Source organism: Schistocerca nitens, chromosome 9, assembly GCF_023898315.1.
Source record: "Schistocerca nitens isolate TAMUIC-IGC-003100 chromosome 9, iqSchNite1.1, whole genome shotgun sequence".
Classification (NCBI taxonomy): Eukaryota; Metazoa; Arthropoda; class Insecta; order Orthoptera; family Acrididae; genus Schistocerca; species Schistocerca nitens.
The window spans coordinates 148279759-148297974 of NC_064622.1; the positions used below are offsets into that span (position 1 = coordinate 148279759).

At 38.5% G+C, this 18216-nt stretch overlaps 1 protein-coding gene across 2 annotated transcripts in view; it reads right to left on the reverse strand.

Annotated features, from left to right (window-relative positions):
• Positions 1–13735: 13735 nt before the first annotated feature.
• Positions 13736–18216, reverse strand: part of LOC126203706 (uncharacterized) — a 66894-nt gene continuing 62413 nt past the window's right edge. The window contains exon 6 of one of the 2 annotated variants that reach the window (XM_049938075.1): positions 13736–16783. In XM_049938075.1, coding sequence (XP_049794032.1) covers positions 16396–16783 — 388 coding nt within the window. In that variant the 3' untranslated portion in view covers positions 13736–16395. The remainder of the gene's footprint in view (positions 16784–18216) is intronic. The other variant, XM_049938076.1, reaches the window with a different exon arrangement.

Consider the following 18216-nt stretch of genomic DNA (forward strand, 5'->3'; position numbering starts at 1 on the left):
TTTACAGCCTTTCCAGTTTGAGTAGACTGTGGCATGTGCCTGTGAAAATAATACATGCTGCCTGACTGTTACAATGTTATGTTATATTATGTTATGTGAACCAGGGACCTAGAAACGACAGAGAGGCTCCGTCCCTGCCGCAACTGCAGTGGTCCGCAACCCCACGACGACTGCTGCAGTCCACTTCACCCCTCCCCCGCCCCACACCAAACCCAGGGTTATTGTCGGTTCGGCCCCCGGTGGACCTCCCAGGGGACATAGTACACCAGAGGAGTGTAGCCCCTATGTTTGCGTGGTAGAGTAATGGTGGTGTACGCGTATGTGGAGAACTTGTTTGCGCAGCAATTGCCGACATAGTGTAGCTGAGGCGGAATAAGGGGAACCTGCTCGCATTTGCCGAGGCAGATGGAAAACGGCCTAAAAACCATCCACAGAATGGCCTGCTCACCGGACCTCGACACAAATCCACCAGGCAGATTCGTGCGGGGGACCGGCACTCCTTCCCACCCGGAAAGCCGTGCGTTAGACTGCACGGCCAACCGGGCGGGCTGACTGTAACAATAGTTAACTTTTTCTTACGTTCTATGGAAGCAGTTCAGCAGAGTCGCAAGTATATTTTGACTTGTATTACATCTTGAGGATTCTCTGTCTTGTCAGAATTGACAAAACATGGTGTGTGTATTAATAAATTATAAAGAATTTCATTGAAAACTACAGCTTGCAAAGTGACTCACGTAGGCTCTCATATGTCTCATTGGACCATAAAAAATAGAAATTGAATTTTGTGAGATGAATCATGCTACCCATTGTGTTGAGATTATGGTTGAATTGGAAGTATGGCAGAAACCATATGAAACCATGAATTTTCAATGATAAAAAGACACAGTGGAAGCTAGAGGTGGGTGGGCTACATGTAAAAGGTGTTTAACAATGGAGTAGGCATTATGATCCTCATACACAAGACAGGTGGTCTATTTATGTGGCCTTATACCAGATAAATAAGGCAATATTTCTACAGAAAAATTATCTGTCCACAGGTCAGGGAATGATCAATGCTCTTTGATAATCATGCAGGGCTATTTCAAGTAATGACATGAGTACCACACTGGGGGATATGGAATATGTCAAGATAAATATTAACAGAGTATCTGTTATGAATTAAATCAGTAGAGACAGAATTTTGTTTCAGATTCATCACTACATACCAGTAATATGTTATGATTTGGATACTCTGAATAATGTTTTTTTATTATTATTAAAAGCTGCTACTCATATATTTTTGCATTCAATTAGTGAGAATCACTGGAAAACGTAAGATTGTCTAATTTGTTGCCATACACAAATCACTCATTCATCATCTGTAGGAATTTCATTCCAATTTGTCTAATGCTTGTTCTGGAATCGAGCCATATTGTAATAGTTGATCTATCTGTTATGAGCTACATTCAGAATGTATTCATACCTGTTCACCCTCCACGTCCTTGGTGCTTGGAGTCTGAGTTCTCAAAGAAAAATGGAACATTATCAACTGTGCCATGAAGCAAAACCACTCAGTAACGGGTTCACTATGCAGGGGAACTTTATGAACATCTGTTGGCTGTTTGTGAATGTTCACTGCCCCAGTGAGCATAAAGTGTGTTTCCTCACTCCACAAAATGTTCCAAGGCCACATATTCCCAACTTCAAACCTTGCAGGAAACATACAGCAATGTTATTCAAATATTTGTGTCTTGCGGCAAAAATTGGTAAGTAATGTGATGTTTGTACAGATACCATTTCACAATTGTTTGCAGCACTTTTCAAACAGTGGATCATGGAATTTTCAACTGTCATCACAGAGCTTGTGCTCTGTGTAAAGATCACACATTGTGTCCAGCATTCTCATCTATGGTAACAGTAACTTCTAAAATTTGTGGTGCAATTGGCCGTCAGCCTTACCAAGGAGCAGTTCCCAAATCGCCAGTTAATTTGAACTTTTGACTCATGTTCTTCAACTCTAGTGTGGAAAGAGGACCTCTCTGTATTCCTTTAATATGTTAATACTCATAGATGTTTTGATAAAAGAGCTTTATGATTAAAGTGCTGCTCACCTTTTCCAGGCCCAAGTTGACCTTCTGCAACTGTGTAGCACATCAGTGCTTGTGTTTCAACCATACATCTCCGTGCTACTTTTGTCATCTAATAGCAAGTGATGACACTAAACACTGCTAAAAACACAAATTCTGCAGTGCACAGTCTGAACAACAGTCCTGTAAAGTTGAGTGCCCATGTGGTAAATAGTTTTCTATGTACACTGGCTCAAGTAGCATAAATTCAATAATAAACATCCTGCATTTTGAAACAATGAAAGGCTTTTTAGTGAGAATTAGAAGACTGTGCATTGCATATGTCAAAATGTCCTATCCAACAGACTGCAAAGGTCCAAGAGACCATTCGTAATTTATTACCTCACAATACACATCAGCATTAACACTGTGTCCTTGGGGTGGAAATTAATTGAAGCCTTAAAACCCAATTGCCATGATTCTTCTTCACAAAGTAGAGGTTTAGAATTTTGTCTTTGATGGTGGATGTGTCATTCCGTTACACTGATTACTGCTCATTGTTTCAAGCTTGGTCAGTTACCAGAGTTTTATTGGCCATCCTAATGGAGTCAAGAAAATAATTTCTCAGTTCTGTCATGACATTAATTATGCACATTACATGACTGGAATTGACACAGTTATTTTGGGCTCATTTTTCTAGCCCAACATTGCTGCAGCTGACATCTAGTGAATTTCAGAATTTCATTCAGACGGAAGAACAGATGCAATGCTGTCAATTATGAAAAAACTTCATTTAGTATTTTCTGCATAAGATGCTCATATATCCCCATTTTTCTGTACAGGAGGTCTTCTTTTATTCAATTTCCTCTACTGTAGAAAGAATTGTGTTCAATGAAGTCTCTTATAAGAAGAGACAATATTGACTTCTGTGAGCTGCCTAGATTTTTATGGACAGTAATGCAGCAGCTCCACTTCATGCAATATGTGATGTCCCCAACACTGATAAGACAGTAAGTACTGTACTTTTTTCTTTGAAAACCTTGATCATGAATTAAGCATGCTCTGGTACAGGTGCTGCATCCAGGGAATAACCAAATGCAACCAGTCCCATCTTCACCCTCAACGGCAGCAGTGTCAGCTACAGGGGCATCAGTGTCATCACCAAACAAGCGAGGAGCAGGATTGGCTCTGCTGCGAACACCAACAGGTGCATCAGTAGTGTGTCGCTTGCTGCCTCATGCAGGCCACAAGCAGGTGGTGCTCGCACCACTCACTCCCCGTGACATCAAGGTATGTGATATGCCACGCCAACAACCTTGCATTGTTAATCACTGCAGAATGTGTAATGTTGATGTTGCTCTTGTCTCATTATTACTGTTGATGTAGAAAACAAGTTTATAAAAGCTAATCCTGACATTGCAAGTGACATATATGTATTACACATTATTTAAAGGAGTCTTTGCAATGAGAGTCTATAATATCACAGATCGTCAAACAGAGAGTAACGTGTGAATCGTGCTTATAATACAAGTAAATTGTCAAGTGCCCAAACCTACCCATATCAGACAGAGCCTATAGAAAAATAAGCTCCTTATTTCGTAATCTTAAAAAATGCAGTTATAGGCAAATAAAATAAAATATAGGTACCAGATATATAGACCAATATACATACACTAAATGAAACTATGTGTACAATTCTTACACATCCAGGTGGACACCCCACTGATGTGGCAACAACTCGTGGATAAGTAAAACAAAAACGTCAGTTTGTCTTCTTTGCACTTAGGAATTTGCCTCACTGTGTTGAACTGCAGATGGTATTGCTAGCATAATATCACTTAATAATGCCTGGAATAAATCTTCTGAGGTAATGCATCTAAAATCAAAATAGATATTTTGCTCTACAAAGGATGCAGTTAGAAAATTATGAAAAGTTAATTAGATTAGATATACCTATGTTTCATAGATCCATAGTAAAGAGATCCTCAAGGAAACAGAACACATCATAAAACAAGAATACATAATATGTATTTATAAATAACCGGACAAGTGTGAGTAGGACGCTTGCTCTGAGGATTCTGTACAGACTTAATTATGTACACTACTGGCCATTAAAATTGCTACACCAGGAAGAAATGCAGATGATAAACGGGTATTCATTGGACAAATATATTATACTAGAAATGACATGTGATTACATTTTCATGCAATTTGGGTGCATAGATCCTGAGAAATCAGTACCCAGAACAACCACCTCTGGCCATAATAACGGCCTTGATACGCCTGGGCATTGAGTCAAACAGAGCTTGGATAGCGTGTACAGGTACAGCTGCCCATGCAGCTTCAACACGATACCACAGTTCATCAAGAGTAGTGACTGGCGTATTGAGACGAGCCAGTTGCTCGGCCACCATTGACCAGACGTTCCCAATTGGTGAGAGATCTGGAGAATGTGCTGGTCAGGGGAGCAGTCGAACATTTTCTGTATCCAGAAAGGCCCGTACAGGACCTGCAACATGTGGTCATGCATTATCCTGCTGAAATGTAGGGTTTCACAGGGATTGAATGAAGGGTAGAGCCACGGGTCTTAACACATCTGAAATGTAATGTCCACTGTTCAAAGTGCCATCAATGCGAACAAGAGGCGACCGAGACGTGCAACCAATGGCACCCCATTCCATCACGCTGGGTGATACGCCAGTATGGCGATGACAAATACATGCTTCCAATGTGCATTCACAGTGATGTCACCAAACACGGATGTGACCATCATGATGCTGTAAACAGAACCTGGATTCATCCGAAAAAATGACATTTTGCCATTCGTGCACCATGTTCGTCGTTGAGTACACCATCACAGGCACTCCTCTCTGTGATGCAGCGTCAAGGGTAGCCGCAGACATAGTCTCCATGGTCTCCAAGCTGATAGTCCATGCTGCTGCAAATGTCGTCGAACTGTTCGTGCAGATGGTTGTTGTCTGGCAAACGTCCCCATCTGTTGACTCAGGGATCGAGACGTGGCTGCACCATCCGTTACAGCCATGTGGATGAGATGCCTGTCATTTCGACTGCTAGTGGTGATACGAGGCCGTTGGGATCCAGCACGGCGTTCCGCATTACCCTCCTGAACCCACCGATTCCATATTCTGCTAACAGTCATTGGATCTCGACCAACACGAGCAGCAACGTCGCGATACGATAAACTGCAATCGCAATAGGCTACAATCCGACCTTTATCAAAGTCGGAAACGCGATGGTATGCATTTCTCCTCCTTACACGAGGCATCACTACGTTTCACCAGGCAACGTCGTTCAACTGCTATTTGTGTATGAGAAATCGGTTGAAAAGTTTCCTCATGTCAGCATGTTGTAGGTGTCGCCACCGGCGCCAACCTTGTGTGAATGCTCTGAAAAGCTAATTATTTGCATATCACAGCATCTTCTTACTGTCGGTTAAATTTCGCGTCTGTAGCACGTCTCATCTTCGTAGTGTAGCAATTTTAATGGCCAGTAGTGTATACAGATAATGAATCTCCAGTTTTTGATGAGTGAGTTTGCGAGTATCAAAATATGTGATGTAAATGACTGCATCTTTTGACTGCGTTGACTTAGAAGCTTTATTTGTTTTCACCACCAAGGGAGCAAAGACCTTAGTATTTGACATAAATTTGAAGTTCATAAATTCACTCATTCCTAATAAATGAACAAAAATGGCAAAAAATATTTTTATGTGATATTATTACAAATTAACAATTTTTGGATCTTTTCTTTTGATTGAAATGTGAAATCTTATTTCATGCCAAAATTTCGTGATTGTAGGTTAACGGGAAGGACTCTATGGGTTTTGTGGAGTGAATTTGTGAGTATCAAAATATGTGACACAAATGGTCATATCTTTTGATTGCATTGACTTAGAAGCTTAAATTTTTCACACTGCCAAGTGACTGTAACCCTCAGTATCTGACATAAACTTGATACATACAGAGAAAAGGGGGTCTTCACAGACAGGCAGACAGGTGAACAACAAAGTGATCCTATAAGGGTTCCATTTTTACTGAATGAGGTATGGAATCCTAAAAAAAGAGTTATGCTAATGTTCCTTCAATGGATCCTAATTGAAATGGTCCTCATGAATGTGGAATAAGTAAAAAAAATCTGACACGTATTTTCATTTAAGAGGCAATACCAAAAATTACCATAAACATGTAAATGTATACATACACAGAGATTCCAAGATCATTCTTAAGCTAATGTAGTCACTTTTCATACAGAAAGCAACTGGTTCTACTAAGAAATTCATCACTGGATTTCTAAGAGTTGTCCATCTTTAAATCTTAGTCTCATAAGAATGGACACCTTTGTGGACCAAAGTGAGTGACCAGTCTAAATAAAAATTCTGATTCCTTAAAACTTTATGTAGATTATTCTCATTTCTACTATTTATTCCACAAAATGAATTTCCGGTTTGAAAAAGAGGTACTTTATTTATAACATAATGAAAATTCCTGGATGTAGCAATATGAAAAATATGGGAAAGACAGGTGTTCATCTATAGTGCACCAATGCATGGAGCACACAAACATAACAGGAAACAGCATTCACACTAGCTTTTAAGCTCTTGCCCCTTTCCTAGCAAAAGTTCACACATTGACACATACAACCACACAGACAGCCAAACGCACACACCTGTGGCCACTGCAAGATTGATTCTTAATAATTGTTTATTGAAAGCAGTTGCCTGAGATGATGGAAGTTGGAAGACAGTAGGGGAGGGTACAAAGAGGGTGTAGTGGGAAAGAGGCAGGTCTTCGGACAAATGGCTACATGGCCATACAATAAGACGAAAGAATACAGAAGATAAGGCAAAAAGAGATACAGGATAAGGGAGAGGGGGGAAGGGAGGGGGGGAAGGAGAGGAAGGTTGTGGTGAAGAGGGGAGGGAAGAGTGGTGGGGGAAAGAGGGGGGGGGTAGGAAGAGTGGTGGGAGAAGATAGGGCATGATCTTGATGGGGTAGGAGTGGTGTGGGCAGAAGAGAGAAGGGAAAAGGCAAGGTGAGGCAGTGGGAACAGGATAACAGAGGTTTAGGCCACGGGGATTGCAAGATATGCTGGAGAAACAATTCCCATCTGCATTGTTCAGAGAAACTTGTGCTGGAAGGGATTATCCAAACAGCTTGCCTGCTTCACTGCTTACTCACACATGGCTACTATCTGTGTGTACAGTCAAGCCTTAGTGCCCAAAGACAGCAGCTATGTGTGTGAGTTGTTGTGTATGCGTGAGAGTTCTACAGCTGAGTAAGGACTTTGTCTGAAAGTTTACATACTTATAGTATTCTTTCTCGTTGTGCTTGTTTGCAGTTCAGCATCTCATGTATGTGGTGAGCAGCAGTCTTATTTTTTCCATGTTGTTGTCTTTTGATACTGGAATTTCCATTATTATTTGTAGTCTAAATGTCAAGTGGCTGCCTGTATATTACCTTTTTTAAAATTTTTGCAATGCTGGCAAAAATGAAATTGGATGAAAATTTGATGGTATTTCTTTGTCTTCATTTGTATATTGAGGCTTAACTTCAGTGTATATCAGCCAATGTTGCAATGATAAATGGCTGGTTGAATAAATAACTTAATATGTTACAAAACTCATACTAACACACTTAAATTAACTTCACTGGTATTTAACACTGCGCATAGTAGTTGGAAGAAAGCACAGATCACATCCGTGTACAAGAAGGCAGGAGAAGATCAAGGCAGCCAGATAAATCCGGTGTTTCTTGACTTCCAAGGAGCATTAGACTCAGTACCACATGTGTTCAATTTTGGAAGTACAATCATGCAGAGTAACAAAGGAGATTTGTGACTGTAATGAGGAGTTCTTGGTGGTGAAGAAAAGCATGTTATCTAGGATGGAGTATCATCGACAAATGTAAAGTAACCTCAGGCATGCCTCATGGAAATTTGTTGGGGCCTTGCTGTTTATGTTGCATATTAATGCCCTTGCAGGCAGTATTAAGAGTAGCCTCAGACTTTTCATAGACAAATCACTTCTCAATAATGAAGTACTGTCTGGAAAAAGCTGCGCAAATATTCTCTTATATCTTGATAAGGTTTTAAAGTTGTTAGATTGGTAACTTGCCTTAAATGTTCACAAATGAACAGTAGTGCACTTCACAAAATGAAAAAAGAATGAAAAATGACTAAATGACTACAATACCAGTGAGTCACAGACAGGAGCAACCAACTCATACAAATAGTATGAAATTCTAAGATCATACAGTTTCACTTATAGGTAAAGCAGGGGGCAGGCTTTGGTTCACAGGTAGAATACTGGGGAATGCAATCAGTCCACTAAGGAGATTGCAAACAAGACACGAGAACATTGCTCAAGTGTGTGGGACCTGTACCAAACAGGACAACCATGAGGTACTGAACAGATATAAATAAGGGCAGCATGAATGGTCAAAGGTCTATTTGATCCATGGAACAGTGACACAAAGGAGCTAAAAATTCTGAAATGGCATATCCATCTGCAACATATCCTGTGAAAGCCTATGTAGAAAGTGTCTAGAACTAAGTAATGAATATAAGAATGTACTGTAATCACATATGTATCTCTCACACAGGAATCATTGAGAAAACTTTAGACTAATTACAGAGTGCACACAAGTATTTAAGCACTCATTCTTCTCTGCACTTCCTATGTGAATGAAATTTGAATAAGCTGTAATAACTGGTACAAAGGGACATACACACTGCCTCGCACTTCACAATGGTTTGCAGAGTACAGGTGAAGATTTACTCCCTAACCTTAAACAAGGAACTGCCCTGTTGTAGTGTGTGCTGCAGTTTCACTGTGTTCTGTTGGGCCTATTATTCCTCTTTTGTACTAAATAATGGCCAAGGACTATCGGGGGAATTTTAGGTATCAAGCTGCTTCCCATGGGACAAATTTATCTTGCAATATAAGTAAGCTCAAGTTCATACTCCTAGTGCTGTTGACACATGCTCTTTGTGAACAAGGACAAATTTCCATCTCTTTATCTACATCTACGTATGTAGTCCAAGAGCCACCGTATGACACATGATGGAGGGTACCCTGCATCACTATTAGTCATTTTCTTTCTTGTGCCACACACAAACTGAGCGGTGGAAAAACAACTGTCTGTATGCCATGGTATGAGACCTAATTTCTCTTATCTTTGTGTTCCTTGCACAAAATGCATGTTGGCAGCAATAGAATTGTTCTGCAGTCAGCTTCAAATGCCGGTTCTTTAAATTCTCTCAATAGCGTTTCAGGAAAAAAAACATCGTCTTCCTTCCAAGGATCCCAATTTGAGTTCATGAAGTATCTCCATAATACTTGTGTGTTGATTGAACCTGTCACAACAAATCTGGCAGCAAGCCTTTGAATTGCTTTGATGTCTTCCTTTAATCTGACGTGGTGCAGATCACAAACCCTCGAGCAATACTAATGAGGGGGATGTGCTAATATTCTATGTGCAGTCTCCTTTGTACATGAGCTACACTTTCCTAAAATTCTCCCGATAATCCAAATATTTACCATCCCTACTACCGTCCTTATGCACTTATCCCCCTTCATATTGCTTTGCAACATTACTCCTAGATATTTAATTCATGTGACAGTCAAGCAGCACACTACTAATGCTGTATTAGAATATTATTCGATTTTTTCCCTACTCATCTGCATTAGCCTAATTTTTTTTACATTTAGAGCCAGCTGCCATTTATCACATGAAATAGAAAAACTGTCTTAAGTCATCTTGTACCCTCCTACAGCCACTCAAAGATGACATACTGCCATGCACCATATCATCATCAGCAAACAGCCTCAGATTACTTTTCACCGTGCCTGTCAGATGTTGCCCTTCACTCATGGTTCTGTGGATGTTGTAAAAATGAGTTTCACACACGAACCATGCTTTCTAAATCCATGCTGATTTGTGGACAGAAGCTTTTCTGTCTTGAGGAAATATATTGTACTCGAGCTCAGAATATGATCAAGAATTCTGCAGCAAACTGATGTTAACTATACTGATCTGTAGTTTTGGGAGTTAATTCTTTTGCCAGTCTTATCTACAGGACTCACATCTGCTTCTTACCAGTAATTTGAGACTTTGCATTGGGTGAGAGATTTGCAATAAATGCAAGCTATGTAAGGGACCAGTACCAACTCCGTATGGGAGTTTGTATGACCGTAAAACAGTGGTCTGTTTGTATATTCCTCCTGCGTGTATGACTTCTTAAATGCAAAATTCCACACCAGGCTGGCCACTGGGTGACTAGATAGAAGCCTTTGACCTGGTTAGCAATTTCTGTAGGACTAGAGTTTTTGCTAAGATATAACAGTGAAAGTAGTTGTATACTTCGCACATCAACATTTTTACAGATGCACGAATTTCTACTAACTTTTGTCTATCTTTTGTGCATCCTTTCTTGAACCAAGAGTGCAACAGCATCTGCTCCCTCAGCATTTTACAACTTTTATGTTAAACTATGCTGAGGCTTTTCTCTCCTTAATCTATTTACCCGGTACATACTTTCACAATCGGTTTAAACTTTGCCCATAATTTCTCTATGCCCATCTGCTCTTTTTTAGCAAGAATACTCTCCTAGCTTTCTTCATTTATTAACTTTAGTAACCATCATTGGTATGATGACAACTTGATCAATTACCCTGGCTCTATACTGACACTGTCAATAAGGTCTGGTCTGTTTGTAGCTCTTCTGGATCAACATACAACCTGCCCAGACATGATGTATCAGTGGTCTGTTTAATACCAGAGTATCTAGGGCTGACTTCCACCTTTACTGATGGAAGTAAAGCATGTTACTGTATAATTAGTAGTCCAAAATTCCTCTGAAACCATTCAGAATTTCTGTGGATCTGTGCTGTGGTTAGTCACAGTTGTGCAAATGCTATGTTTCCTAGGCAGATATGATCAGATGCTTTTGACATTATTTTGATAAGAATCTGTAATCTTTAAGTTCACAAAGCTGCTCTTTGTAAGCTGGTAGTAATAATACCCACTGTAAAACACACGTGGGCATTATTTTAGTAGGAAGTTAGAATGCTTTGGCTTTTACTTACCACCCTGAATTAAAACATATTTCTTCATATCATTGCATTTCTTGTATCAAACATCCAGCTATGTCTCATGTAGAGAACAAAGGTAAAATATTAGTATCACCAATTTTGTCACAGAGTCAGAAACAGATTTATGAACCACATTATATACTGAAATGGTTTACATCTCCAATTTTTCAGACTGAGCTGTCACCAGAGCCAAGTGTGAACCAGGAATGGATGCTTGATGTGGGAAGACAACAGGAGGCAAACTTCAGTGACTTTGGTCTGCAGCCTGTAATGGAGGATCATGGTATAAACCATGGTTATCACCCCATTGATAATGGAGATGTGGGAGTGGATGAATTACGTGCAGCAGAGCAACACATCATGCTCCAAACAATAGATGGAAATGATCAGTAGCTAGTCTATGCTGTATTACTTCAGAAAAAGTGTCTCTAAAAGTGTTCTAATATTCCAGTACACCTAGCAAGTGGTCACTTTCATTCTCATAGTTACTCAGAGACACTCAACTATAGGTTAATGTAATGAAAGAAAGACAATGTAGTTATGTTTAAAACAATTGCTTGGCTAAAGGCCTGTTTTCTAGTCGTGAGCACATAACAGAAAATATAAGATTTATGTGATGAACAGATATCAAATTATTTTGTACAGGGGTTGAGTTGTCAAAAAAGAAAAGAAGCATGCTATGGCAGGTGTAGTTAAGATGAATAAATATACACTATGGTGTGAAAAATGTGGCTGACAGACAGTATTCTGACAACAAAGGTGTTACTACATTTAAACTGCATTAATAGTTTGTAATAATGCAGCTGTTCTAAGTGAGGATAGGTATACAGGTTTTCATGTATTACCTATGGTTTAAGTTGAAAATTTATTATAATACTCAAAACTTGTTACTAACTTCGAATAATTTTTAGCTCATATATTTTTTTTTTATTTTCATTATTAACACAACTGCATTTTCACACTAAATATAATGCATTTTTATTTATTAATTTCTCATTATTTTAAGTACATCAGAAGCTTAGTGTTATGCAAAGAGCTTGCTCAAGTCAACAGCAACTCATAAACTCATTTCAGTAGCTATTTTTCTTGTCTTTCACATTGAGTGAGGTGTAGAGAAAGTTAATATCTTTTGAGGACACTTTTCTCATTGCAACTATCACTCAGTAACATTTAATATTCTGTGCATTTTAGTACGAAAACAAATTTTAATTTTTATCAGAACATGTTTCTGCAAAATTTTAAGCATTATTTACTTTTTAAATTAAATGTATTTTAAATGTTCAGCAAAGGTATGGCGTAATGTTTTACACAGTTTTATTAACAAATTCCAAAGTTTTATATTTTATTAAATATATTTTAATTGCTCTGTGCAAACCAGATTTCTGGTACAAGAAAAAACTAAATGTGCAGTTAAGGTTTTAATTTTTTAAATTTTACACATAGTTAACATTATTTTTAATATACAAATTGTTATAAGATGTATAAAAGCCAAAAATTTATTGTTTTGTGGCTTTTGTTGTTGTTAATGTACGTTACATCACCAGTAATGAAATTCAAGTGTATTAAAGAAAATTTTGAAGTCAACATACATATTTCATTCCAGTCATCTTTGGTATTTTATATTAAAAAACTGGAGCAATGTGTCAAATGGCTACAGTAGAATCTTAAACTTCAACATGGTTAGCAAGTTTATCGTACTAAAACAGCACACAAATTCTGGTGTTTCCCTTCTAATTTAAGGAACAATGTTATAATTGGCACACAGTTTCTATCCGAAAAATGCAGTTCCTTCCAGTAACATAGCAGCTTTCAGTTTATTACAAAAAAAATATGTTTTCATTTAAACAGCAAGAGTTCCTCTCTTGCTTCCTGCATAACAAACATGTCTGATACTAAATGAAAATAATATATAGCAACATTGTTTCAAATAATCACTCACGCAACAATTTTCTAATGAAATAATACACTGTACCCTCATCCACAATATGAAGGATACACCAGTATCATGACTAACAATATACATCCGGTCAGATGTTACATGTATGAATGCCATTAGCCATATATATTACAACATATGGGTAATTTATACTTTTTATTTTAATATTCTCACATCTGTTGTACTCACAGAATAAAAACTGAATGTTGTTAAGCTTTATTTAGTATAGCATGTAATATACCTTTTCTAAAAATGACTGGTGCAGTTACATTTGTATAAAGTAAGAATTCTGCATTCTCATTTATTGTTTGTCACTGTGTTTTATGTTCTGGTGTGAGTTGTTTGTTCGTTGTTAATTTATTAACCATGGCATGTTCATTAGCCAAGGGAATTATTAATTACTTAATGTAAAACATTTTTAAGATTTGTTCACTTGTTGCTGTTTTGTATTTTAATACGTATTTTAAGATGAATAAAATTTTTATTTACTACCAGTTTCAATAAAAGAAAGCATCAGCTCATTAAAGAAGTCACATACCCTTTAAAAACATGCAAAGGTGTTAATGGTGAAATGATGCCAAGGTCATTAGTGCATACACAGTTATAAAATATTTATTGCTCTTTTATTTTGCTTCTGTTAAAGGTCTCACATTTAACAATTTAAAACTTTTATGAATTAAATGTGTATAATATCTAGTATGAAAAATTATATGGCTGTTGGGGGACTGAGATAAATACACTGGTGTCCAAAATTAGAGCAACAAATGGAAATTTTGCAGGTTTGTGTTTATTTTGCTACAAAACAATGTGAACAGGTGACAGTAAAGTAGAAACAATGTAAAAAATATAGAACATAATTAACTGCAATATGGATCACGGTAGACAAAACTACTCTTCATTTTTTTCAACTTGACGGATTTGCACACACATTCCGATAACTGGTTACTATGCTCAGTATGGGGTTTGACCAACTCTGGCAGCAATACAGGCCTCACAATGATGGGATACATTGTGAATGATGTCATCAATCTCACACTGAGTCAATAACACCCATTCTTCTCCTCCCAAATCTTGGAGCGTGGTTGGTGGATGTTTATGTGATGCAGCCAGCCCATCTCCCTAGTGCATCTCAGGTGTGCTGTATGGGATTCAAATTGAGAGAGTGAGTGGGCCACGCTGTGTGTGCAATATCTTCCATTTCCAAGAAAACATCAACCACCTGTGCTTTATGAGGTTGAGAATTATCATCCATCAATACGAAGTCTGCTCCCACAGCACCTTACAACAACCGCACATGAGGACTCAAGATCTTGTCACGATACCTGACATCGGCTAAACCTTGCTGATTCACCTGTACCATTTCATGAAGAGGTGTTCAAGTGGTCAACATAATCCCTGCCTGCCCACACCATTACGAATCCACTCAATATTGCTCTCTTTCCACAATGTTTGTGTCCCAAAGTCATGTTCCCCGTTACCTTCATAGGTTAATCTGTCAAAAATCACTCTCTAGACTATATTGGGACTCATCTGTGGAAAGAAGATTGACCCACTGTTCGATCATCCAAGCGGCATGTTGATGACTCCACTCTAGACGTTCCCTTGTGGGAAGACGCGCCACAGGTACACATACGGCAGGTCTCTGACAATAAAGGCCAATCTGCCAAAACCTTCTGTACACTGTTTGTCTCAATACAACGTGTCCATCGGATGCTGCGAGGTCAGATGCCAGTTGCTGTGCAGTAGTAAGGTGGTACCATCGTGCCCTTACAGCCAAATAAAGGTCCTCTCTTTCTGATATCACACATGATCGACCGTGCTCCAGTCTTCCAAATACAGTTTTGGTCTGCATGACCTGTCGCAGCATCCAAGAAACAACAGAACGATTCACATTAAGCCATCGAGCCGTTATCAATTTGTGATTGTCCTGTGCCTATTATTCCTATGGCCCTCCACCACAGGGAGTATGGTAGGCATCTTCTTTGTGCCATCTGCGCCATCTGTCACCATGTATGCGGCTGTTAGTGATGGGAGACTACCCAGCAAAACTACCTCGTGCCCTGATGTCATCGTTTTCCGTTGACCGGAATGCTACTTCCATTCAGAACAAGACTGTACGGACCTCTGTCCACAGTGTGAATGAAATAACAAGTCTACTGTTACCAGTCACAGTTTATTAATCTCCACGGCATGTTTCAAAGGTTTAAACCTCCATCAGATGGATTTACTTTTCTTAATGTGATGTGTGTGTGTGTGTGTGTGTGTGTGTGTGTGTGTGTGTATTGTAAAAGAAAAACAAATAACAGACTATGATAAAATACTCCAAACAAATGGGACTGACTGATTGTTTCAGGAAAAATAGGTCAGTTACTTTACTAGAGATTAAAACATCTGCCTTAACAGGTTAAGAAATTACTATCACAACATTTGTTTTCATCAAATAAAACTGATGACAAGCCCTCGGGAAATCTGTGGACTGCCTTCGTGTCACCAAATAAAACACAGGTAGCCATTTATTAAAAACATCATATATTGGTGAGTCTTCCTGTATGGCATATGCTGGATCAATAGAACTATCATACACAACACAGATCAATAGAACTGCCTATCAAATTGTAGTGAGGAGCACTTCCTTCCACTGTTGTACTGGTGAAAGCATGCACCATGATCAATTGATAGATTTTGTTGTTGTTTGTTAGTTAAATAGTTAGTTAGAGCTTATCAGCACATAATGCACATATTTAATACTGAATCTTCTTTTTACCTAAGACGTAACATAGAGCACCTCAACAAATAAATTCTTCTTACTTCTTCTCCAACATGATGTGGATGTATCCTCCTAAACACTCATTGATAACAGATATTTTGTATAAAGCAAGGAAGTTCAGTAGTGATCACAATTCCAATATCATAGTCAATTATTTCATGGTATTTTATTTATTCACATTTGCTTTTTTCTTCTTCATGTCTGAATGACACAAAAGGTCAGTACTACTCACTGTTGTAATACACAAGACACATTTCTCCTATGATAAACTTGTAAAAAAATAATGACAACCACCATTCAGTACATAAATAAAATGCAATGACACAATAAAATTTGCAAGCTTTGTAGCTAATCCAGTCGCATGTTTTTTGGTAACAATCAACCCTCCCCTCACTCTCCACCCAAAACTGGCACATTCCAACACACGTAAAACCATCTAGTCACCAGAAATTTATTGATATTAAATATATGCCAACAAGAAAGAGTGCTGTTTAAAAAAATAAACAATTTGTTTCTGAAATTACAGCTCTTACAGCTATAAAATAGTCAGACGCTTATTAGCACCACAAAGGTCTTCTCGCAGATAACGCAAATCTTCACTGGTGACTCGATCCCAAAACTCTACACGTCCCAATGATCTGAGACTTGGGTTTGTATTGGCAAAGTGGCGAAGTGTGCTAGCAGTCAGCAAGATCTTTCCACGAAGTGCAAGTGTCTCAATAGCAGGCAGGGGAGCAGCCAGTAATAGGTTACCAAGTCGGTGTGACCCTACGCATGGAACCATGACTGTGTCAACTGTAAGGTGGCGCAAGCTCATCCGTGCTGCCGGCAGCAGGTGTTCCAGTATGAACCACACCTGCACCTGCTGTAGAGTGGACAGCGTGAGCTCCTGTAGGTTGGGCATCTGCACCACTGATGGTATCCTGGCAACAAACAATAAGACACTGTCATTTCTTCCTTGGATTATTATATGAATAGGTTTTAATGGTTTCTGTGAATCATTTGTGAAGGTGATATGCAACACTGTGCATTTCAACACAATTAAGGAACTGTCTGAAAACAACTGCATTTGTTTCACGGTAACCACAGTGGCTACTTTTAGCAAAACAGAGACAATGAAATGGATGAAAAATTTAATAACAAAAGTCCGTCTATAGTCTTTTTAGTAGCATATTTCATTCAACAATGTACATTTTGAAACATAGCTTCAACTTCAGGGCCTCAGTTGGCTGTCAAAGGACCTTCACTGTGATGTCAAAACACCATAAATGCTTATCTATGAGAGATTAAAGTATGTCTTTGATTGTAATTAGCAAAACAGTGGCAGACTAATGCTTACTGTTTCATGTCGCACCATAATAAACAATTTTCCTCATGCAAGTTACCTCTCTATGTGCATACACAATTTTAAAACAGGACATTAAAAGTTTCAAAAAACATAAGAAATTTAATGGATGTTTTAGTTGTTCAAATATACAGTATAAACAAGTTGCATATTAGGCACCGACAACAATTTGAAGGGATATGAAATGGGACAATCACTTTGGCTCAATTGCAAGTAAAGCAGGTGCCAGTTTTCAGTTCACTAGTAGAATACTAGGGAAATACACTAAATGTATAAATGAGGTTACTGACAAAAACTTGTGCAATCCATTCTAGAAATTTACTCAAGCGTGTAGGACCCATAACAAACGGGAGTAACGGGATATTGAATATGTATGGAGGTTGGCAGCATGAATGGTCATGCATTGTTTGAACTGTGGGAGACTGTCACAGAGATGCTGACGTAACTGAAGTGCACACACTTGAAGACAGACACAAACTATTTTGAGAAAGTCTACCTGCAAAGTTTCAAGAACCAGTTTTAAATGATGACTCTGGGAATATACAGTTCCTCACATATTGCTCCTGTAGAGGTCACAAGGCCAAGATTAGACTACACCACCCACTGTGGTGTTTAAAACTATTATTCCCATGCTCCATATGTGAATGGAACAGGAAGAGGCCCTACTGACTGGTACAGTGAAAGGTACTCTTTGCCACACTTTACAGTGGTATGCTGTATGGCTGCAGATGCAGATATTTTTTAAAATTATACTTAAATATTTTACAGGACAAATAATATCACTGGCTACTTTAGTTATAGGTGACATTAAGCACGAAAATTAATAACGGATGTTACAAAATGTATGTGAATTAATAAACAATCTGTGTGGGTTCGTAAAGGATTACTGTATATATTAGTATGTTGTCTTGGAATATAACAGATAATAGATATTTTTTATATGACTAATTGTCAAAGTTGTTTAACAATGAACCAACAGGTGCAGCCAGTTCGGGGAGTATGAGGGGGGTG